The sequence below is a fragment of the Vidua chalybeata genome, chromosome 4 (assembly GCF_026979565.1).
Source record: "Vidua chalybeata isolate OUT-0048 chromosome 4, bVidCha1 merged haplotype, whole genome shotgun sequence".
NCBI classification, from domain to species: Eukaryota; Metazoa; Chordata; class Aves; order Passeriformes; family Viduidae; genus Vidua; species Vidua chalybeata.
The window spans coordinates 3,933,019-3,956,278 of record NC_071533.1 but is presented as its reverse complement, the minus strand read 5'-3'; the positions used below and the strand labels follow the sequence as shown (position 1 = coordinate 3,956,278).

The 23,260-nt window shown below is 42.9% G+C and overlaps 1 protein-coding gene across 1 annotated transcript in view; it reads left to right on the top strand.

The window, feature by feature from the left end:
- The first annotated feature begins 8,137 nt into the window (after positions 1 to 8,137).
- MAML3 (mastermind like transcriptional coactivator 3) overlaps positions 8,138 to 23,260 on the top strand; it is a 240,676-nt gene continuing 225,553 nt past the window's right edge. The window contains exon 1 of the mRNA XM_053941499.1: positions 8,138 to 8,698. Within this exon, the coding sequence (XP_053797474.1) occupies positions 8,252 to 8,698 (447 nt within the window). The 5' untranslated portion in view covers positions 8,138 to 8,251. The remainder of the gene's footprint in view (positions 8,699 to 23,260) is intronic.

Here is a 23,260-nt window from a genome sequence, read left to right as displayed (position 1 = left end):
CACTGGATGGAAGAAAAGGGTCAGTTCTTGCACAGGAAGGAGAACACAGGCAGAATTCCATCCTATTCCGTATATTCTTAAATGTCCTGAAGAAGGGAGGTTATCAGCAAGGTGACAAGGCTTTGCTGGCTACAGGAGGTTATGCAAGGCAGTTAGGATGAGGAAGATTGCATAGCCTACAGAAAGATTAACTATAGAAAAAACGAGCTGCAATTCAGCATAGATAATTGTAGAGTGGTACATTTGGGGAAGAATAATCCTATCTTCACATCTTGGGTAATTTCTAAGCTGAGCCAAAGGTCTTCAGGAAGAAGACCTTTGCATTACGATAAATATAAATATTTCCATGAAAATATCACTTAGCAGTAGTAATTCAAGGGAAAAAAAAAGTTAGGAATGATTAAGAAGTAAATAGAGAATGGACCAAAAAGGTTTGTTTTGTTCAAGTCTGTTCAAGTCCATATGCTACTGTAAAAATCCAGGGTTCTGGTCCATTTCTCTAGGACAGGATATCCAGAACTGAAATTATTTGGAGATGACCAAGGATGGTCAGAGGTATATTGTGATTGCCATTGCAACATGAAAGGAACCCATCCACTGAATATCCAAGAATCTTATTTGGAAAAACACATGACAGAGTGGGAAGGTAAGGAGGGGTTTGCAGAACTGAGAAGTCTGGAGAAAAGTAGAGTGGGATTGACTTTTTCCTGGCTCCTCTAATACAAGCATGAAGGATGTTGGAAGATAGTAAGATCTTCATTCAAAACAAACCAGAGGAACCAGTTCTTCAGACAGCCTATGTGGACCTGTGGTGATACTCCTTAAATTACTTTCTGGGTCAAGGAATTTGTGAAGAGGCAAGGAGAGACTGGAAAAAACTTTGGAAGAGATGCTGTAGAGTCCACTAACTAGATTAATCACATAATCTGACTTTAAAATTATTGAAGGCTGGGACTCCTTGCACTCCTTGCACTCCTTCTGTTTTTTCCTGAGTGTCCACTCCCATGGCTACTGTGGGAGATGGAGCACTGTGCTAGATGGACCTGTGGTCTTAACCAGTAAGTTCATATATAATCATCTCATTGTACACCAAAGTCAGAATTAAATAAATGAAGTTATTAACACCTTAAAAATATATTTATGGCTTTCAAGCTCCCTAAGTAAATGTAATGCTATGAGAATTTAGGACTAGAAGGAACTTGAAGAACCTAATCCACCACTTTGTTCCATGGCAAAATCAATTACATTGGTGTCGCTAGTGACAAATTTGTCTTACCAGTTCCTAAAGCTTTCAATGATGGAGACTCAATGGCCTCATAAGTAATCTATGTAAGTCTCACTCTTCATACTATGAGAAGGATTTCTTTCCCTGTCTAAGTGGAATCTAATCAGCTGTTGTTTGCTGCAAACCCTTAGTTAGCTGCAAGCCTGAGCTAAGATTGGAGGCGTCCTAGACTTCTGAAGAATTCTGTCCAGAAAGTTCCATGACTCTGGAAATAGCCTGAACACAGGCTCGGTTTTTAATGTAGCTTATAGTTACTTGTTTTTTAGTTTGGGTAACACGACTGAGCATGGTCAGGGATTATTTCTATGCCCTTTTACAGTTTTTCTTGTTATTCTAATGTCTTATCTCTTTAGCATTTTCTGGCTTCAGGTAAACTTCCCCTGAGCAGTATTTTCTAAACACAGCATGTTTTGACTTAGCTGCAGCAAAACCTATTTGAAAGGTGTGTCTACAGAAAAAATGGAACAAAAAGATTTCTTTAAAAATATTACTGAAAACCAGCATTTAGTATTTTCTTTCCTGTAAGGTCTAATTCTGGTTTTGCCTGTGATTCACTGAACTGTATGTGTGTGAGATTAAATGCTTGAGCTTTCTTACATGATGCTACTCAGTTCAAGCAAACTCTGCTTCTTGCAGATGGTCATTAATTGCACTCCCCATTCTCCAGGTTTGAGAATTGGGTTCTGCCTGGCAGAAATGCCAAGCACCTATGTATTCAACTGAAGTTGATGTGAGCTGCTCTTACAAAACAAAGTCTGCTCTGAGTTGTGTAGGCCTTTATAAAAAATCAGCTCAATTGGAGCATTTTAGCAAAACCTCTTAAGCTGAATTTCCTTATTCTCAGTCTCCACTCTCCAATGTAAGAGCGGTGTCTTCTCACTTGCCATGAATTGTGAAAATCAGTTTGTTGGTACAAGTGAAACACTGGAGCAGGAGTGGTAGCCATTCTTGGAAATTAATGTATATGAACAAGGTTTAAATCAATAAAAACCCATGAGGTGATATGAGGAACTAAAAGGAAAAGAAAAACAGCGTTAAATATGTTCTTCAGTGGTGAATACTGATGATTCTTTGTACAGCATGAAATAAACATCCTGTGGGAAAACAGTGTGTAACAATGTATTGGAAGACTTCATCATGCTGTGGATTGTGCAAAGATTGCACAAGTGCTTTGATTTTGGTGGTTTTAAACTCATTGCAAGGCTACAACCTCAGTGATGCAATTTCAATACAAGTCTGCAAATGTATGTGATATAAAGGTTTATTTGTAGGTTGTCAAAGTAACAGAAGGACATAACTTTGGCACATCAGAATTAATTCTCTGAATTCTTCATAAACTAAGATGTATGGTAATAACACTAATCTGACAGGATAGTGTGTGGACAACAATGCCCATTCATGGCATTTTCTTCTCTTCTTCATGTTCTTATTGTGGCATATCTGTAATCAGAACAGGAGAGAACAAGTCCACATTTTGCATTCTTTCCCCATATTTTTCCAGCCCTTACTCAGCAGAGTACTTAAGTGTGTGTGTATCTCAATCCATTTGCCTGTCCTGTTATAATAACTGCTGAATTGGGGCTTTCAGTGTTGGTCACAACTGGAAAGATTTTGTAAAAATTCTGATTTGGATTCCCCGTCTTCTACAAATTGTCATGTACAAGCTGGAAAATGTGTCTTGAGGGTGTTTTGGTTTTGTTTGTATTTACACAGACTGATCATTCCATTTCCTGCAGTGCCTCTTAATCTCTGCCTTTTGCAATTTGAACTTGCTTTCTGATTTTCTTTGTTGCTTCCCCTTCCTCCCTTTACTGTTTTGTTCTTATGTTCCTCTGAAGCTTTGATGACTTTTTCCTTAACTATTTAGAGCAACTTTTTTGTGCTCCAGATTCAGTTGATCCCTTGAAGAATCCCTACAGTTCTGGATGTTCTTACAGCCGTAGCTTGTGCCCACCCCAACTGTCATGAGAATTTTTGCCATGCTGCAGTTAGATTTCACAGATACATTCATGAATGGAGGTTGTGGGCTTTTTAGTTTTCAGTGAACACTCAATATACAGCTTTACTTTAACTATTCTCCAGATGACATTATTATTGTCCTTTTTTTTTGGCCATGGATGTATTAGACAACATGTGTTTCAGGAGCTTGTGGCCGTAATGGAAGCACATTTGATTTGCTGTTAGGTAGCACTGTGTCCAAGAGAACCTTCAGCAGAAATCCTCTGAAAAATCCTCTGAAAATCCCTTGTCAAAATGTAAGAAAGCTGCTCCCTTGCAGACCCAAGAAGTTCCAAGTTACTCAGTGAACACATTGTGTGGTTGCCTCTGGGTTTGCCTTCCAGCAGATGCCTATTTCACCATGTCATCCACTGATTTAGACATAAATCATTTCATTATTGTAGGAGCTGGCAGAAAGGTTTCTACCCAGGTGGCTACTCCGAAGGTCAATCTCTTGCCCAGGATGGTCTGAAACTTGCTGTCACGATGACTGGAGTTTCCAACCTGACTGGCAGTGCCAGGAACTAAAGTGTGATTTCTAGTGGAGTGGGACTCCCATTTGTCCTCACAGTGGTATTTTTCATGTTGCCCATCGACTGAATAACTGCCTAACTCAGTTGACCAAAGGAAAGTGGCACGTTGCTCTGCAAAGGCATATTTTATTGGCATATTTTTATGGAGCCCCTCCCACTAATATGACTAACTAGATTATCTGTAAGGCTGTGCTTGTTCTGAAACCACTATTGATTAAATGCTGAGATGATTTTTTTTTTTTTTAGAAGCTGTCATTGGAACATGCTTAGGCTGCACTTGCTGTCAGCTTAACAGTCATGTTTCTGTGTCTTCCTCTAAATTCCTCTCCCAGCTGGGCTCTTTCATATCTTAGCATTAAAATAGTTCCTTCCTAATTAGACAGATCTCTGTCATGATAATCATCTTGAGAACGTATGCTGTATTTTCATACTGCGTATCTTTTCACAGATCAGCCTGTTTTATAATTTTTTTAAATTGTAGCTCACCAAATAGATCTCTCACCAAGCAATCATCTCCTGTAACTGGTAATTAGTGTCCTGTCAGCTGATACCGGTAGGCATTATTGCTCATCTGCTGCCATCAGCAAGTTCATCTTAAATCATTTAGAATTCTGATAGATTTGATTCTTTTCAAATTCCAGTCGTGAAGATGGTATTCCAAAGCTGATGTGCAAACAGGGAAAAAAAAAAAAAAAGGTTATAGAGCAAATAAACACGTTTGTGCGTGCAAAGTGAATTTCTACTGAAGAGGTGTTTGTTTGTAAGTCCATGGTCATACAAGTAAGAGCACACACAATCATTAGTGAGTCTGTGATTGTTTCTGACTACAGAACAGAGTTGTTTGGTCAAGGTTGTGAAGAACATCTGCTTTAATGACAATAATCAGTAGTGAGAACAAAATTGAGATCTCTCTATTTCTTGCATTGCTCAGGTTATAATACAAGGAATTTGTTTCGTGTTTTTATTTTTTCAGACTCAGAGGCTTAGTAGAAGTGTTGTCCTTCTCAAAAATTGGATTTAAATAGTTCACTAAATAGCTCATTTTACTTTAGCCTTTTAGAAGCTGGTAATTGTTTATGTAAGTGTCCTTAAAATAAACGATGCAAAAATGAACTGTGAAATCTTATCTCTATTATGCTAGTTTACAATTGCCACTCAATACTTGGCTTTAAAAGAAAAACCTCCCGTCAGAAGAAAATTTTCTGTTAGCTCTTAGGTGCTGGATGACAGCTGTAAAATAATAGAGGACAATGGCCATTTTTTTATGAAATGAAAATTCTGATTCTGTTGATTGTCTTTATATATAGGAGGGGGTGCCTTATCTTATAAGAGATTGTACCGTAGAATAATGCAAAAATCACCACTGTGCTGTTAAAATGAGTAGGGAAATAGATATATATTTGCTCTGCTTTGCTTTAACCTGAGCCAATAAAAAGTATCTTTTAGTCAGAATCAAATGGGTTTTGAATGTATTCAGATGGAGGGGTTTTGTTGGGGGAGTTTTGTGTTTTGTTTCTTTCTTCCTTTCTTTGGTTGGTTGGGATTTTATTTCCACAAAACTGGTGATTTATTTGTTTGCAAAACTTCTAACACTAAGCACTGGTTACTCCAAAACTTCTTTTACTCAAATAATTTATCCTTGGCCTGTGCAGCCGGGCAGAACCAAGGTACGTAGACAAGAGATAAAAAAATTCCTACATTTTTAATAGGCTGAAATTAAATTCTATAGCAATACAACTTCCACTTCAAAATTACCATGTTGACAACTGCCAAAGTAATATACTGGAAGTTATTTGTGTGACTTCACAGATATTGAAAAAATGCTATTAATGGCAGTCGTAGGAAAAGAAGAGAACTTTTATAAAATGCACCGAAAAAGCAGTGTGTAAGAAGACCACTGCTTTTGCACGTATTTCTGACCCTGTGGGTGTAATAAAAGCTGCTTTTTTGGACTCGAGTGCTGCCCAGCGCTCTGTGGAGCCGGGCTGCAGCACACGAGCTGCGGGCTGCAGGGGGCACTCCTGAGGAATCCAAAAAGTACAAGCGCTAAGTGAAACGTACTTCACAGCCCTCTCCCTCCCTGGCCTGACTACATTTTCCATTTCAACAACAACAACAAAAATTATTATTATTATTATTATTATTATTATTATTATTATTATTATTATTATTATTATTATTATTATTATTATTATTATTATTATTCCCTCCCCCCCCCTTCCTTTTTCCTCCTCTTTCTATTCCCATATTGAATCTTAAATATTCGATTCAATAGTTGCTGAAGAAATTACAACACAACCCCCGTCTCCAAATTAAGAGAGGCACAAATCTCTGATTGACTCAGGATTGCAGTTTCCCCGTGTTCTTACACTGCTTCTGAGCAGAGCTGTAGTTTCCCCGTGCTGGTTCCGTGATAACGCAGTAATGATCATGAAGAACTTTAAATTCACTGTGGCTCTCAAACTGACACTACAGAAAAGTTTTCTTTTTTGGGGGGAAGATGTGTTTGTTGATCCCAACGTAGGGAAGGTACTAATTGCTATTTTTATTTGCCCACTATTATGTGCCATCTCAATATAGTCATGAATTGTGGCAATAGGCATGAAATCAACCCCAAATTTCACACTGCTCAGCACTTAAATAAGACAAAGACTGCTCTTTGCCACTGTATCTTAGAAATAGTATCCTATGCTAATCTGCAATGGCAAAAATGAAGATGGTTTAAATCAGATCACGTTACTAATGCCCGAGTTCCCAATTTTTGTTATATCAGCTGCATGTCAGAGAACACGGGAGTCTCTCTGAGATAATTCTGTTCTATACAGATGTATTTAAAAAATTGAAAGTCCATTTCTCACAGGGCTAGACAGAAAATAACACTCAGTGACAATTGTGGGCGCAATAGCTTTGTCTGCGAAATGGCTTAAAACTAGATTCCCGGGATGTTATTCCTGACCCATTAATCACCCGCGCTCTATATGGAGGCAGCCACCGCTCGCTCCGACAAATGCTGCTGCCCAGCGTGTCATGTTCCTCCCGCTGTCTAAAATAGAAAGTTCAGCCCCGTGCCGGGGAGGCGCAGGGCTCCGCCGCTCCGCTCCCATTCATTATGCAACAGTTGACACAGAAGGCAAGGGCGGCACACGCCGCCCGGCCGCGGGCTACGGCCGCCCCGGCGCTGCCCTCGCCGCAGCCCCGAGCGCCGGGCCCCGTGTGCCGGCGGGGAGGCCCCGCCCGCCCCCGCGCTGCGGGGAGGCCGCGGGGCCGGCAGGTGTCGGGCCCCGCTCGCCGCCGCCGCCGCCGCCGCCGGGCGTGAGCGCCGCGGGGGAAGCGCCATGCCCGCTCCTGCCGGGCGCCGTCCGTGCCGGGTTTTGCGCCTTGTCCCCGGGTCTGCCTCTCGGCCCGGAGGAGCCGCCGCCGCCGCCGCCGCCGCTGCGGTGTTTACTGAGCGCTCCTGTCCTGATATCACTCCGCTGGCATGGAGGAGGAGGAGGTGGAGGAGGAGAGCATTTGATCATTGTGATGGTGGCAGGAGGAGCAGCAGCCAGCACGACACAGCAAAGCGCTAGGCTGTATCAGCTCAGCGTTTGGCAGAGACTTCAGAGCGCTACTTTTTTTTTTTTTTTCCCTTTTTTTTTTTTTTTTTTTTTTTCGTCTCCAGCTCGGTCCGGATTGTTCATGTGTTTACTTCCCCCAGCCCGAGGATTTGCTATTTAGGTTCCTGTTGAAATGCAACTGAGCAGCCAAAGTACTTTGCGAACGCGGTGCGGCATAAACACCAAAACTTTTTTCTAGAAGGAAAATACAATAAGCAAGCGGCTTTGCCTGTCTTTTGATGCCGTGGAGTGCGAGTGAGTGTGCCGTGTGTACCCAGCGTGTGCCTGTGCTTGGATGTGTGTGTGCGAACGTGCGTGTGAACGGGTGTGTATGTGTGTGCATGTGGAGGGGCGCGTGTTTCTCCTTATCCATGGGGAGAGAAGGCTTTTGGCAAAATCTCCGGAAATCTCACGGAATCTGTTTTGAAATAATGGATTATAAAAAAGAAAGAGGAGGAAAGGAACTGGTCTGATATCTCCTGGAGTTTGCTAAGCCGAACTGCTGCTGCTTAGTTTGTTGTGCTTTTTGTGTGTGTGTGTGTGTGTGTGTGTGTGTGTTTGTTGGTTGTGTTGCTGGCGATAACCTTTTAGCACCTTCTCTATTTCCCTCCCCCCTTCCCTCTCTCTCTTTTTAATGTTTTGGAGCTTCTCGAGAGGGATTGGCTGGGGGAAAAGAGAAACATTTGCTTGGGATCGCTGTTTCCCTGATACATGATGGTGCCCCTTTCCCCCCCCCTCCCCGGTTCTCTAAAAAGTATCCCATCAGGACCCCAGAGGAGACTGTATGTGTGAAGTGTAGGATAAAAAGTTCTTCCAAAATAGTGTGCACGGGGACGAGGATGGGGGATTTTGCAGCCCCCGCTGCCGCCGCGAATGGCAGCAGTATTTGCATCAACAATAACCTGAAGAGCAGCCTCAGCGGGGCCGGTATCGGGGTTAACAGCACTCCCCATGGCCCTCCTGCCGCCGCTCCCGGTAACAATAACGCTGGTAGTGGCGGCATTCCCAAGCACAGCACGGTGGTGGAGCGGCTGAGGCAGCGCATCGAGGGCTGCCGGCGGCACCATGTCAACTGCGAGAGCAGGTACCAGCAAGCCCAGGCGGAGCAGCTGGAGCTGGAGCGCAGGGACACGGTGAGCCTCTACCAGCGGACCCTGGAGCAGAGGGCCAAGAAAACGGGCACCGGCGGCGGCGGCAGCAGCAGCAGCAAACAACAGCACCAGAGCAAACAGCAGCAAGATGCTGAGCCCGCCACGGCGGAGCAGAGGAACCACACGCTGATCATGGTAAGGGGATGCGGGCCGGGGGGGCGCAGGGGTGGCCGTCCACTCCGCGTCGCTCGCCGGGATGAGCTGGAGGTCGGCCCCGTAGCTTGTCAAGGGGGAACGGGGCTCCACTCAACTTTGGCAGGGTCTCTGGCGGGACGCTTCGCAACTTCTCACGGGCTGGGGTGGAGGGAGCGGACAATTTTTTTTTTTTTCCCCCGTCCCCTTCGGAAGGGCAGAACTGCTCTGGGGTAAGGGGGGAAGAGCGGTGCCAGGCGTGTGCCGCGGCTGCCGAGAGCCGGGGGAGTGTTTTGTGTGTGTGTGTGCGTGCGTGCGTGTTTCGCCACGGCTTCTCCGTGCGGGGGGCTGGCCGCCTTTAAATCCCGCCGCGGAGGAAGGTGGAAGGTGACTCCGCAGGCTGGGCTGCCGACTGGAGGAAAAGTTGGGCAGGTTCCTCGCTTGGGCTGCCCCGGCGTGCAGCAGCCCGGCTCCCCACGCGAGCTGAATCGCTTCCCAAAGTTTTCTCGGGATTTAAGGAGCTTAGCGAGGAGCGGAGGGAGGGGGGGGGGGGAAGGGGGCGGGGGCTGAGCCGGTAGAAGCGTAGCGGCAAGTAGGAAGCGGAGTTTCCCACTCCCAGGCTGCACCGATGATGAATAATAAGAGGTGTGGGGGGGAGCCGGGCCCTGCGCTCCGGCAGAGCCTTATTTATAGCCAGTGGTTCTGGTGGGGCGGGGGGCTGCTGCTGTTCGTCCCGGCCGACGGGGGCAGACGGGCGGCCGTGCCGCGGGCGACACACGCGTGTGTGTCCTGACGTGTCCCCGCGGCGGGGCGGGGGCGCCCGGAGCTCGGGGGCGGGCACGGGGCAGCCGGGTCCTCGCTGTCTGCCGGGCGCACAATGGGCGGTGGAGAGCGGCGGGGAGGAGGGGAGGTGCGATGGCAGCAGCGTGTGGTTTACAAGCTTCGCACGTCCCTCCCTCTCGCCTTCCTCCGCTGCGCGGGGAGGCGCGGCCGTGCGGGAGGGTCCGGCAGGGCGGCAGCTACTGCCGGCCTCCGGGGGAGGTCTCTGTGACAAAGCGGCGGGGTGGCGGTCCTCCCTCTCGCCCCCCTTACGTGAGAGGAGGGAGCCTTGTGTTTCTCCGGGGCCGCGCCGAGCCTGCCCAGCCCCGGCCGCAAGCGGCGGTTCGGTGCCGGGCGGCTCTTCCCCGCAGGGACGCGGCGCAGCCCGGCGGGCAGCACCCTTGCCGCTGCCCTGCCGGGCGCTTCGCCTGCCCCCGGCCCCGCTTGCTCACGCTGGGGTGGCTGGAGGTGGGGATCGCTTCGCCAGCGGCGAACAAAAGCTCAGCGCCGAGGGCTGCCCCCGCCTCCTGGCCTCGGGAGCACAGCTGCCGGCGGCTCGGCGCATCTCCCGGCGAGGCCGGCCGGGAGGCGGGGATGCGGAGGGAGCGGGGCCGGGCGGAGCGCGGGCGGCAGCCCTACAAAGCGGCGGGGGTGGCGGAATGCGTGCGTGTGCGCTTCGCAAACAGGAAGCAGAACGACCTCAGTGACATCTTGTTGCTTTCCTGATGTTGCCAGAGAGGCATTACCATGTTTCTCTTCCTTCTGGCGCCTTTCCTCAGGGCCCGAGGCTTTTAAATACACGCTGCCCCGCAGTACTTTGCCTCGGCTTACACCTACTCCCAGGGCAGCAACAGAGTCACTCCCTAAACCCCACGAGCAGGGACTATCTTTTCGTCAGCCCAGCTGTCCTCAAATCCCTTTTCACACCTCGTGTCTTTTCCACAAGATACGGGAAAGGGGCTGGAGGCTTAGGAGACATTCTCAGAATGACTTCTCTCCAGGGCAGCGTTATGATAGCGCTGTGTCCCCATCCAGCTCCAGAGCAGTTCGGGTGCTTTTGGGCCTAGGCTAGCGGTGGGTTGTCCTTTCCCCTTTTTCCCAAACCCAGATGCTGAAGCATTAAAGGGCAGGAATTTTACATAAGGAGGTAATTGGTCTTGACGTGAAGATGTGGGACAGAAAGGCAGAGCTATAATGTGAAAGTTGTAAAAACGAAAAAATAAAAGGAGGAAGTGCAGTTTCAGCTCTCACTCTTACTAGATTCTTTCTGCTTGGGACATTTGAAGAGCTAAGAGTAGCCTTAATGAAGAGGTAGTTTGCTATGAAATTTGTCGTAACTCAATTCCTGTGCTATGATCTTCATGTTATTTAAATATACTCAATGTGCCCTATGCTTTTAATCTTAAAAACATAAATTCTACTGCCTTACTACAAGAAAATACCCATTTCCGTTTCTTTGAAAAAATACACAAATGTTGCCAAAAAATCTAGACACATCATCTGCTTTGTTTCACTTGTAAAGTGTTAATTATGATTTTTGACTAATGTGTAAGAACACTGGGGAGCATCCATGGGAGCATGAAAGCAGTACTTAAAACCCAAGAAATGACTCTTTTTTAAAGCAGTTGAAAAGTATTTTCTCTGAGACATTTATGCTTTTTGCAGTAAAATCAAATGCAAACTCCCAGACTTCCTAATTTCTAGCAATTGTAACAGTATGGTAAGTTTAACTGTTTATGTGCACCATAATTTTTATTTAGCAAAACAATTCAACTTCTCTGGTAAACTCCAGTGGAGAGTTTTACAGTGGAACAGTCATCTTTTTACACAGAAATCATTATTAGATTTTTCTCTCATATTATTAAACTGCATGCTTTGGGAAAGAAGCTGTTTGGATTAAATGACAAACACAACGAGGACAGCAAGAAATGCTTTTTCTAATTTTTTTTTTTTTAATCAAGGAAAATTAAAGGAAAATGTGATCTGTGTGTGTGTGCGTGTGTGTCCTCCAAACCAAAAGATGCTGAGAAGGGAGGGAGGGGAGATGTGCTTAAGCCAGGCAGCGAGTCACCCAACAAACCCTCCCAGAAGCTGGTACTGACACATGCTGAGTGCCCTTCAGCAAGCTGGGTAAAAAACCCAAAAACATCTTTAGAAGATGGTTATTTAAAGGCATGCACTCGGATTTTTTTCACTGGATGGAGTACAAGCAATGCAGTTTGTACAGCGATTCTTGTTACCACCCCCACAATTTGCATCCTCCCTCCCAGAGTTCATGGAAGGCACTGTGCAGTCTCCACTGTTTAGGATTCTGTGTCAACTGACAAGAGGCTTTCAAGGGAAGCCTTTTTTCAAAACGGGGTGTGGGAGTGTAGGTTTGGCTGTATTTCATGAGTTGCTGATCTACCCTGAATCTGCATCTCGTTACAGAGAAAGTTTTCACTTGCTGAATTTTGAAATACCTGGATTTATAACTCCTTCAACCTCTTCTATCGAGGAGAACAGTGGGTTATAGAACTAGTTTGCTCATACACAGGCATAGACTGGGGTGTGCACAGAAATTAAAATAGTTTATCAATGTCTTTGTGGACCTTTCCCCCTTCCCTAGCTCAACCGGGCAAAAACCAAAGTTGTTTTCTGTGATTTTGAGTTGGATTATTAAAATGCTGTGCCAGCCTGGCTTTCAGGGGAAGTATTGGGAAAATTTGCACTTCATCCAAAACTCTGCTACTCATCTTTGGATGGGTTCCAGGAAATAACAACACATTATATCAGTTCTTTGGCTCTTTGTGAGCTAATCTGCTTTCTTGTTTCCTTCTTTCAGTGCAAGAGTCTTCTTGGCTCTGCATCCATGTTATTGTGTGGGGTTCAGAGGTTGTAGGTGTGTGTATACACATACATTATATATAGAGTAAATAATATATATTTAGTGTATAATAGCCAAATACATAATAATAACTGCAAATTATATCACCTCTTTTTCTTATCCCTGTGACTGTTGTTCTTACCATGCATTCTTTGTCCAGTGACATGTGTAATTATCACACTGGTCTTCTGGTACACATTTATTTGCATCTGAGTTCTCTTGTAAACTATGAAGAGGCTGGAGCTACTTTTTCCTACTTTAAGGCTCTTTGAGACTTTTTTTTTAATTTAGCATTGTTATGGGTTTGATAGCCACTGTCTTACTCTCTGTTTCTAACCCTAAACCCAGTTCTTAGGAAATTGTTTTAAACACCTAAACCTAAAATGTTATTTAGATCAGAGAAACTAGCGACAGAAGTCAAATAACCGACTAGATCATCTTTTTTGTTCCCCTGCTGAAGTATACTATGTCAATTCAGAATTAAAGTCAGTGAAAACATGGCTGGAAACATATGGTATTTTCCAGTCCTGCACTTTACCCATTCTGGGCTAAGGCACTGCCTTCCAGAAGTTAATGATCACACTGCACTTCTACCTGAGGGAAGGAAAATGAGCAGGCCCCACTCCTTTCAGCTTTCTCTGTGTAGGGACAGAATGACATGTCCAGAATTATAGAAATCTGGTTATATCCTTTCTGGTAGATATCCCACCACAGAAAAGTAGCTCCTTCCTCCACCTGAGTCTCTTCTTTTTGTTGAAAAAGGTATCCAGAGTGAAAAGTGGAGCATCTTCATTTGTCTTAGTGATTCATGGATAATGCCAGTAATGGAACTGAGTGCCACAGAATGTTGTCAGGCTTGTGAGGAGTTTGTTAAAGCTTACACCTGCTGTATTTAATATGTACTTGTGCACATGTTCACAAACCTGAGCTCATTTCTTGTGTTCTTTCTTGTGTAATATTGCTATTCATCTTACTTTACAGGTGTTTAGGAGTTTATCACTTGCACTACAGGAAAAGTCTATTTCTCAGGCATTGCAAAGATGAAAAAAGAAGATAATTTTTTAGATTTTATTTTCCACAAGATACTTGTAGTCCTTACTCATGCCTGATGACTAAGTAGGATTAAGCATCTCTTCAGTTAATAAGCTATGTCTGATCTTGCTCATGCAGGGGTAAAGTCAGTAGTAAATACACAACAGGAATGATACCAGAATTAAATCCCAGGCCAGCAATGCTCCTTCTCTTTCGTAAGCATCATAGAAGGAGTCATTGTGTAACCCTTTTTATTTTCCTTTTCCTATAAGGGTGGATCTCTGTGTCTTTATTACTCCACAGGCCTCTCCCATTTGTTTTCTCCTTTTCGTACCAACTCGCGCTCGATGCGCCTGTGTGGTTACTGTCCTTTAGGACGAGGAGTTTTTGTGCTGACCTCCTTTTGCAGCTAGTCAGCACAATAGGTTTCAGTTTAGCAAACTGAAAGGAATGAAGAGACTCTTCACTTCAAGCACTGCTAGCCTCTGATGACCTTTAATGCTCCGATGGAAAGTGTGTCCCTTTCAAAGACAGTGGCTTGGGTTATTACAAGCCGTAGCTGGAGCAAGGCAAGTTGTATTTTGACACAGGGTATCCAGGGGTAGTGAAATCTCAGCTTCAAGTTGACCAAACAGAAAGTGTTGAAAGTCCTGCAGTGAAATTCTAGGCATTGTTGAGTTCAGGAAGAACAGCTTTGCCTGGAGCACATCAAAATCTCGTTCTGCTAACGCAGCGCCAAAAATATTAACACGTGATTGTGTTAGGACAGTTGGTTGCATTTAGATTAACCTCAATTTACAGTAACTTGACCTAAAGCTTAAGGCTTCACAAATGGCTTCAGCTGGTGTAACCTGAGCTGCCGCCACTGAGGAAGTCTCCTCTTTCCTGCTCTTGTCGGGAGCTGTGTTTGCTGCCTTTGCAGCCGCACGGCCAGCGGGGTCACCGAGCAGGTAAGGAGGGCAGACACGCCTCTTCCTTTTCTCCTGGGTTCGTTTTTAGCTGGCTCAGATCCATCATTTGTTTGACTGTCCCTCCCGTGGGTAGCACAGCGTTGCGACATCTTAATCCTCTTGTGAAACTCAACCCTTATCCCAGGATAAACATCTGGGACCTCTTAGTTCAAACATGCTTACCTGGTAGCACACACTGAACCTCAGCTACGTTACACCTGGTGTCAGTACGCGATTCTGCTCCTGGGCACAGCCGCTGAAACAGGGGCGGCTGTAGGAGGAGTCAGGGTTCATTTTTATTTAAACACTTGCATGTATAAGACATTTGGTTGCATATTACTCCAATATGTATAAATCGTGTGAGAGATGTGCTTGAATTAGCAGAGGTTTAAGAACAGGCCTGACAGCCAGTAACTGTAATCTTTCAAGTGTGTTTTGTGAATTGAAATGTGAGGTACAATCTCTGACTGGAGTCACAAACCTGTGATCAGTTTTGCAGTCTGGGATCTCACAGGCTGTTCAGATAAGCAGCATGCCTGTACATTCAGTGGGAATTTGGGAGCTGTAACAATTTGAAATATATATTTTCCTAGTTTGTCTAAGCTGGTGAATCACAAAGTCATGTAACTTTGATTGCTCTTTTGCTTCCCTCTTACTTATTTTAGTTTCCTGATGTTAGTAGCTCAAAAGTCCTACAAACTGCTCCTGAATACTTGAAACTCAGTTTCATAGGGCTTAAGAGAAAATGTCTTTTTAAACTTGCAGCAGTTAATAAGATTGGAGCTGCTGAAATTCTGTGCTTACAGGAAGAGCTGCCTTCTTTCAAGACTTCCCTCTTTCAGACTGATTTTGTTTGCCTCCACACCCCATTAAAATTGGTGAGGAGATAAGAATAATTCAATCTTCAGTTGACCTGAGAGAAGTGTGTCCACCCATAGGAACTTTGCATTTTCTAGAAGTTTGTGGAAGTGCTAAAATCTAATGCTGCAGTGCTGTTGGTAGCACAGATGATCTATTGCCGTTTGCTTGCTGTCACTTCTTCACAACCACAGCACACAGAGAGCAGGAAAGAGGTTTGAATTTATGACTTTCAGAATAAGTAAGGGAATAAATAGAAAGATCAACAGGTCAGGGATGTGTTTTTCCTTTTTTTTTTTTTTTTAATCACTTTCTGTAAGGTTTTCATATAGGGCTCTGTAGTGTCCTTTAAGTTCTCAGCTCTCAGCAGCTGAAGCTTGCTGGAGTTGTGCTTCACTTTCCTGTCTCCTCCCTCCATTACTTTTACTATGTGCCATACAGTAACACTTCAGGTTTAATGGAACAAATCAACTTCATTTTCCTCTGCTCTTCAGATTCAGAGGAGCAATTGTTCAGTGCTGCAGTGAACGTGTAGTTTTTCTGCATCATCTTTATGATGCTTGTGAAAATCTTGGGCCAATTCAGAAAGTCCTTGGATATTGTGTACCTTGGAAAAGAACAGAGAATTGGTTTTTAACCTTACTCTGACCCCAGGTAGCATCACAACCAAGAAGCCAATATGCCTTTTTTTGTATGTGTGTTTGTATAAACCAGCACCTGTACTTACACACTGGTTTTTAACTGTACTCCAAGGCAAAATGAAAAAGGTTATGATAAGTTTTGATGGTGAAAGGGGATGTGATAGACCAACAAGTTTAAGAATCACTGACACATACCCATTTTCTATATTTTCATCCTCTTTCTCTTTCCTTTGGCTCATATCTAATCGTCTGTGATGTTTTGGCACATCTGCATTGTGTTTCATCTAAAGGAGGAAGGGAGGTGTCTATGGCAAATGAGATTGTAGAAGAGTTCTGGAAAGTACAGGAGTTTTTTAATCATTTAAGATAATTCCTTACATTAAGGAGGATAGATCAGCACTTTGCCAAAAAAGAAATTGTTGCGTTCCCTACCCCTTCTATTTATGCAGAATATTGTATTTCAGACTCTCTAGCATCTGCAAAAACGACTTTAAATCTGCCTTACCTCACACTAGTTGCCTTTGGACTGCTAAATGGATTGTTCCATTTCAGCTGTGGTCTGTGCTGCTGTTCTTTTTTGTCTTCAGAGCTGGTGGCTGTTGTTCTGATTTCTCTGGATTGCATTCCAGTGCATAACTGAGGCAGCAGAGGGAAAACTGCTATTGACAGTAAATAACCAATTTTTTTTTTTTTTAACAATGCTTTTGGCAGGCACTGTTGCTATTCATTATACATCTTTTTAGTTGTCATCAAAGCAGGTAATGCAGCTTTGAAGGCTTTAGTGGACTCATGCAGAAGACTGTAGATTTCTGTAAGTGAACGGGGGTCACATTGAAATTGGCTGAAGTGTTCTGGTGTGTAATCCATGGCTGTATATGAAGCAGTGGTTTAAAATAATCTGTAGGTCCTTCTATTATTGCACGTTTCTGGGCCGAGCTTGCAGTCCTTGCCTTCAAGTAAAAGTGGAGATATGATGCTGCGGTTGCAGCGCTGTCTTTTTTTTTTTTTTTCCCTAATTTATGCCAGGTAGTTTGTACACTGAAAGCTTTAAAGGCTGGATTGCTGCAATTTTGAAAATTTACCTAAGAGAATTTGACTTTACACTTTTTTCACTCCATAGGATTTTGCTGGAGCTTATTTTTTCTAACCCATTTCAATATGTGTTCTACATCATGTAAAACAACAACAAAAAAAATCCCACTTATTATTACTCTCCTCCATTTCATTTACAACAAAACAAAACCACTTTATGGTCACAGTAAGGTTTACTGCCCTTCTCAGTAACACTTTTGCTGTGGAAAATGTCAGCAGCGAGTATGGGGGGGGTGAAGAATTGTGAATGTAGAACAGAAAAGCTAAAATGAATTTTTGACTATTTTTGAAAATTTCACCTGTCATTGTGATCAAGTATCCATTTACTTACAACTAGACAGGGGTTCTGGTAAGTTAGGCACTACTTTTCCACTTAATGGTGTCTTCAGGTGCTACTGCCTTGGGGTTAATTAGATGAAGCAGCTGAAACAAATTAATGTTTTGCTGCCACAAAACGAGGTGGTCTCGGGGCTGCAGTCCTACACCTATGCTGTCTGCCTGTGGTACCAGTGTAGGAGGAAAATTAGCTGTCTGGGAGGAAAACTGTGGGGTTTTTTTGGATCATGCTGCCCAGGGGAGTGTTAAATATCCCTTGAGATATTTAAGAAATCTAGATGTGGCACTTAAGGACCTGGTGTAGTGATGGGCTTGGCCATGCTGGGTTAATGATGATCTTAAGGGTCCTTTCCAACCCTCCAGGTGAAAGCCTGGTAGTTGTGGTGCATTGCTGGAGTTAATTTGGGAGTGAAATACTTACACAGTTTATGGACCATCAGGCAGAACATTATTGGAAGTGTCTTCAGGAATACTGCTGCAGTTACCCTTGAGGGTGAGGTGATGATCCGAAGTGTAAAGGATGATGAAGAAAGTATCTTTCCAATCTAGTCCAAAGAAGACATCAGCTGGCCATAGCATGTATCAGGTAGGTGATAACTGTCCTTCCTGTAAGGAAAGAAAAACAGGGGGGAGCTTGTGTTCTTTTTTTTTTTTTTTGGTTTGCTAATTTCCTTCTGAAAATTTATAAACTTGGTCTCTTGCTAAAAGAAGGTTTTGCTTGATTTTTGCAGTGTGATGATTGCATTTTTTTTTTTTGGGCTGCTCAGTGTGTTGTGGTCATTTTAATTCCATGTAGAACAATTACTAGGTTGAGTAATTATGAAAAGCCCACATAAAAAGTTATCACCATTGTGATGTCTTGACTTGCATATGGAACTTGAGGTGACACTGAAGCAAGGGCCTGTGTCCAAGACAGACATTCGCATGTAGTTTTATTTTCCTTCTATCTGAATCCAAATCTGGGCAATATGATAATAATTGTATAAGTTAGTGATTAAAAAGTTCAGTGGGTTTTTGTTGGGTTTTTTTTAGGATTTTTTATGCTAATTTTTTGTTAGCATTTTTAATGTTTTTGACCTGCCTTCTCAGATGTTTTACTTCAGAATTAGCTCGTTTGCTAGAATCCAAGCTGTTAGCACAATAGGTAGATAAGAGTATTAGCCATAGTGGAATATCTAGTGCAGTGTGTTCCCTATGTTAAGTTTCACTAGTGGAGAAGACATTGTTTCTGGTTTGAAAATCATTTACTTCCCAAATCTGTGACTTGTCTCTTGTAGGTAGTGAATGCATGGGGGAGATATGTCATAAAGTCAAGTAAAAGGGTTTATGGCAGCAGGTTTGGACTAGCTAGCTTGTCCCTAAATTTAATGGCAGGAGCAAATAGTTCTGCTTGTCTCAAACATGTGTAACAAATTTTGACCAAAGTACTTCACCTCATGTTTTTTTTTTTTTTTTCCTACTTTTACAATGTGACTTTTCTCTTTTTTTTTTTGAGAAGATTTTCTAAGCTCATCATCTATAAACTTAGACATTTGTAAATGTAGAAAGATAACTGATAACTGAGGCCAGTAAGTGAAAAGCAATGATTGAGGCATATACACCGGGCTCTGTGAGAAACCTAGCACAAACAGACTCATAAAATAGTTCATTATTTTCAGAGATGCTCTTTGTTTACATATAGACAGTTCTTACACGATTCAAGATTTAGTATTTAAACTGAGGGCCTTTCCTATTGTAAAGGGAAGAAACAAAATGCCTACAGTTGTATACAACTTCTATTAATGTGATACCAGGCATATTTTTTAAATTAGACATCCATATTTTTTCAATTTTATAATACACATTTTTTTGCAAGAGTTAATTTTATAGGATATATTTCTTGCCTTTTGACCTTGGGTTGGTTGGTTGGGGGTTTTGTGAAGTGGGTTGCTTGTTTTTTTTTTTTTTTTTTCTATTCTTTGATGGGTTTTGGTTGGCTGGTTTTGTGGTTTGGAAGGAGAAGGAGGAAGGTGGTGCTTCAGAAATGCAGACACCTGAGGAAGCAGGTGGGAGGACAGGAAATAAGTGTGGGACAGAAGATGGATGGAACCCAGAGTGGGGTACACAGAGTGGAGCTAAGCAGGCATCAGCTGTAATGGAAGGACAGAAAGATACAGGAGGGTGTTTGACTTGTTGAACCAGTCTGAAGAGCAGAACTTTGCCCCTGCCCATGTACTTGGGCTTCACAAAGTCAGTGAGAGCACAGGGAATTGTAAGGAGCCCAGCTTTTGCCACCTCGAGCAGCCAGAGTTTGGTGTTGGGGCACTTAACAGGGCCATACTCGTGGTCAGCTGCAAACACCAGGTGAATTATTTGCTTTGGTTTTCTTGCTTTTCCAGGTCTTATGTCCATCAGAACATTACAGTGTGTTAGGCTAGCTGATTTTCTGCGCTGCTGTTAACTGGGTGGTGACCTTTGTTTTGTTCAGATTTCAGGAATTCCAAACACTTTCCAGTGACATGGCTAATGAATATGCATGGCAATCATTCAGCAAATGTAAGCCTCTGGGCAGCAGACTTGCTCTTCTTAGTTACCTGTTGCATGTTCCCTGGAAGTCACCAGCAGTTCACGTGAAAACCATTGCCTGGGTAACTTCCTACACATTAGTCAGGGACACATGTGTGTATTTTAAATCCTTTATGTCCAAATCCTATTTGCACATTTCTAAAGTTGGTTTAGTAAGTGGTGTGGGTTTTTTTTTTTTTTCCCTCCTGATGGATTAGCTTTGTTTTGCTAAAACAAGCTGCATTTCAGTGCACCTTTTCCCCCCCGCCCTCTATGCATATGTCCACTGCTAATATAAATCAGTTTTTAGAAATGGTTGGTGTGGCAGGTAGAAGGCAATGCATGTTTCTCAAAGCAGTGGAACAAGTGGAAAGTACTTGAGGTGGTTTAGGCACAGAGTTTTAGTGGCTGACTGTGATCCTGTTTTCTGATGGATAGAGAGAACTGCTCAGCGGTGTGCTGCAGGCACACTTAACAGCTATGAGAGATTTCCTTTCCCTTGGGTGGTACTGTCTCATATTTTGGGAGGGGAAGGAATAAACTTCTGTCCCTGAGGTCAAAATGCAGCACCAAACAGCAAGGGTTTTTGGAAAATTTACAGTTTAATAAGCCACAGTTATAATCTTGTCCTCTTGTTGTCCAAGCAATCCTCTCAGTGCCTTGGTGTGTGAAGTTGGTGCCTCAGATATTTGGGGTGATTTGCATATCCTTAAACAGGTGAGCTTGAAAATCAGTGCTGTTTTTCATCAGACCTATATGGGCCATTCCTGTCTTTGTCAAAAGAGGTGGGGTTTTCCACAAGAATCAAAAACTCTTCCCGGTGTTCTGTAACATCATTTGTATGCTCCAAAAGTCTGCCTTTTGCAGACTTAGATTGTCTGGGGAGTCCACAGAGCAAAGTTTTATATGCCACGTTCCAGTCATCATACTGAGATGTCAGCATTCCTCTATTGGTAATCACTCATAATATTGGCATTTCAGGAAGGGTCTTTGTGTCACAAAGTTGCCTTCTTTGGTCTGGAGGGTGGCAGAGGGACATATGTAGCTGACTGTGTCTTTTCAGCACAATGTTTTATCTGTCCAAGAAGTATCTGAGCTCAGTTTGGACAATTTGACTTTGGCCTTGAGGTAAAGAGAAAGAATGATATGGACGCTTATTGTTGGGAGGGCATGGGAAAATCCCTGGGGAAAATCCCATGGGAAAATCCAACTTGTTTCACACTTAGTAGGTAGGCTGTACCATGAGAGAGACCCTTTCTTTGCCCTTGGACTGTAGGACTGAGTGGAAGGTCTCATATTATTTTGTAATATTTCGTAATAGGGTTCTTATTTTCCTCTCTCATTATTGACAGCTGTGGGTTTGTGTTGCTTCTGTCACTTTTGTTGTCCTGTAAATATCAATATGAGTCAATCTCTTATTCTTTGTTCAGTTTTAAAGAGATTGTTTGTATAATGAGATATAAAAGGTGTCCTATAACTTCAGTGTAGTTCATCTTTGAGACACATGTCATAAAGGAGGCAAATTGGAAGATGCCCGTGGTGACAGAAGTGAAATCTTACTGGTAAAATTTGAACAAATTTGGGGGTATTTCTTGGAAACTTACTGCTGACAGGCAGAACCCAATTCTTGCATCAAGAACTATCTTAATTCCTGTAAGAAACTGAGTTTTGGCAAACTGTGGGCAAAAAGATATTACAGAAATCCCCAACTTATCACTACATTTGAGCCATTTATATGGATGATTTTATTGATTTTTTTTCTGTCACACGTCAGCACTTCCTGGCCCTGTTTTCCAATACTCCCTATACGTAAGTTTTATTTCTAAACCTGTAAAATTTAGAGAACCAGAGCTGTCATTTCTCACAGTTAAGAAAAACAATTTGTGTATAGGAAATTTCTGGAAGTCCTCTGCATCTCTGCCAGGAAAAAAAACTCCCCCCATGAAAGCTAAGAATCCACAAACTGTAAGCTATTAAAAACTAATACAGACCTTAAGAGCCACACGTCAAGTGCAAGATATTTTTGTAAGTTTAGGAGGTATTAGATTCAAATGATTGTTGAAGTATGTTGGCTTGGCTCATGACTGAAAGGAAGATGATAAAAACCAGATTTTTTTTTTCTTTTTTTGTTGTTTTTATTTTCTTTTTTCTTTATTTCTTTCTTTTTGTCTTTTTTTCTTTTCCCCCTTTTTTTCCTTGTTTCTTTCTTCTTGTTTCTATTTTTCTTCCCCCATTTCTTCCCCCATTTATTTCTTCCCTCCCCCCTTCCTTTCTCCCCACCTCTTTTTCCCCCCATTTTTTCCTTTTCCCTTTCATTCTTCTTTCTGTGGTAGGGGCTTTCTGTGGTCAGTCCTTCAAGGGGAAGAGACACAAATCTTCTGAATTTTTACTCTTTATGAGTGTTATTTTGTATAACTGATGTGAAAGCACACAAATTCCTCACAGCAAACCTGTCCTACGTTTCATATGTGTGTGGATATTTAAGTGCAGTCTCTGTATGATTGGTTTTGTTTAGCACAGGTGATGCCCACAGATGGTTTGTTTTTATAAGAAAAGGTACTTTCACAAGTTCTCTGTAATGATAAGTATGGTCTGTTGCTCTATCACTCTTTGTAGCAGAAGATGTTGCATTATTTTTTTAAGTGTCAGGGCAGAGCCACACAAGAAAGCCTTTGCAGTTCAGTGGCCTCATGCTGAAATTGCTCATGAGACAGTATAATTAATACAGAGAGAACCTTACAGTGAGTAATGGATTTATTTATGGCAAATGTGTGTTTTGACAACTGGGACCATACTTTTCATTTCCATTTGTAAGGTGGAAGTTTGAAGAATCGGGGGGTTCTGACACTTCAAGAAAATTATGTGATTGGAAAAAAGCTTAATTTCCTGCAAAATCATTTTTTCTGCAAAGCCTTTCATCCTGGCACAGTTAAGTTAGTTTAATTCCTCCAAGGGAAGTGTGTGTGAGTAAAAGCTCACAACAAAACTCTGTTTCTGCAATAGGGTTTTTACTGGCTGCTTTAGTTCAGTGCCCCCCTGTTACTGCATATGGATTTATCTCAATTATGGCTCAGTCACATAAAGGAGATGAAGTTTCAGAACTAGGTCATCTTTAAAATTTGTTTAGTGTTGACTTTATTCTTTCTGGCTGAAGCTTCTGTCAGGTGTAGACCACTGCTTTTAAGAAAACTGAATTGTACTCTGGTCATCTCATTGAGCTGGATGTGTGGGAATGGAGAAGTGGCAAGATCTTTCCCAGTAGTGGTATGTGAAATTATTTTCATTTAGGTGTGATGTTAGGAATATATTCTGACCTATTCAGTAACAAAGGCTGCAGGTTTTCCTCAGCACAACCAAAAAACCAAAAAAAGCATGCATCTTTAATTTTAGTAGCAAATAGCCAGTGGCTTGGAAAGGCTAATTCCAC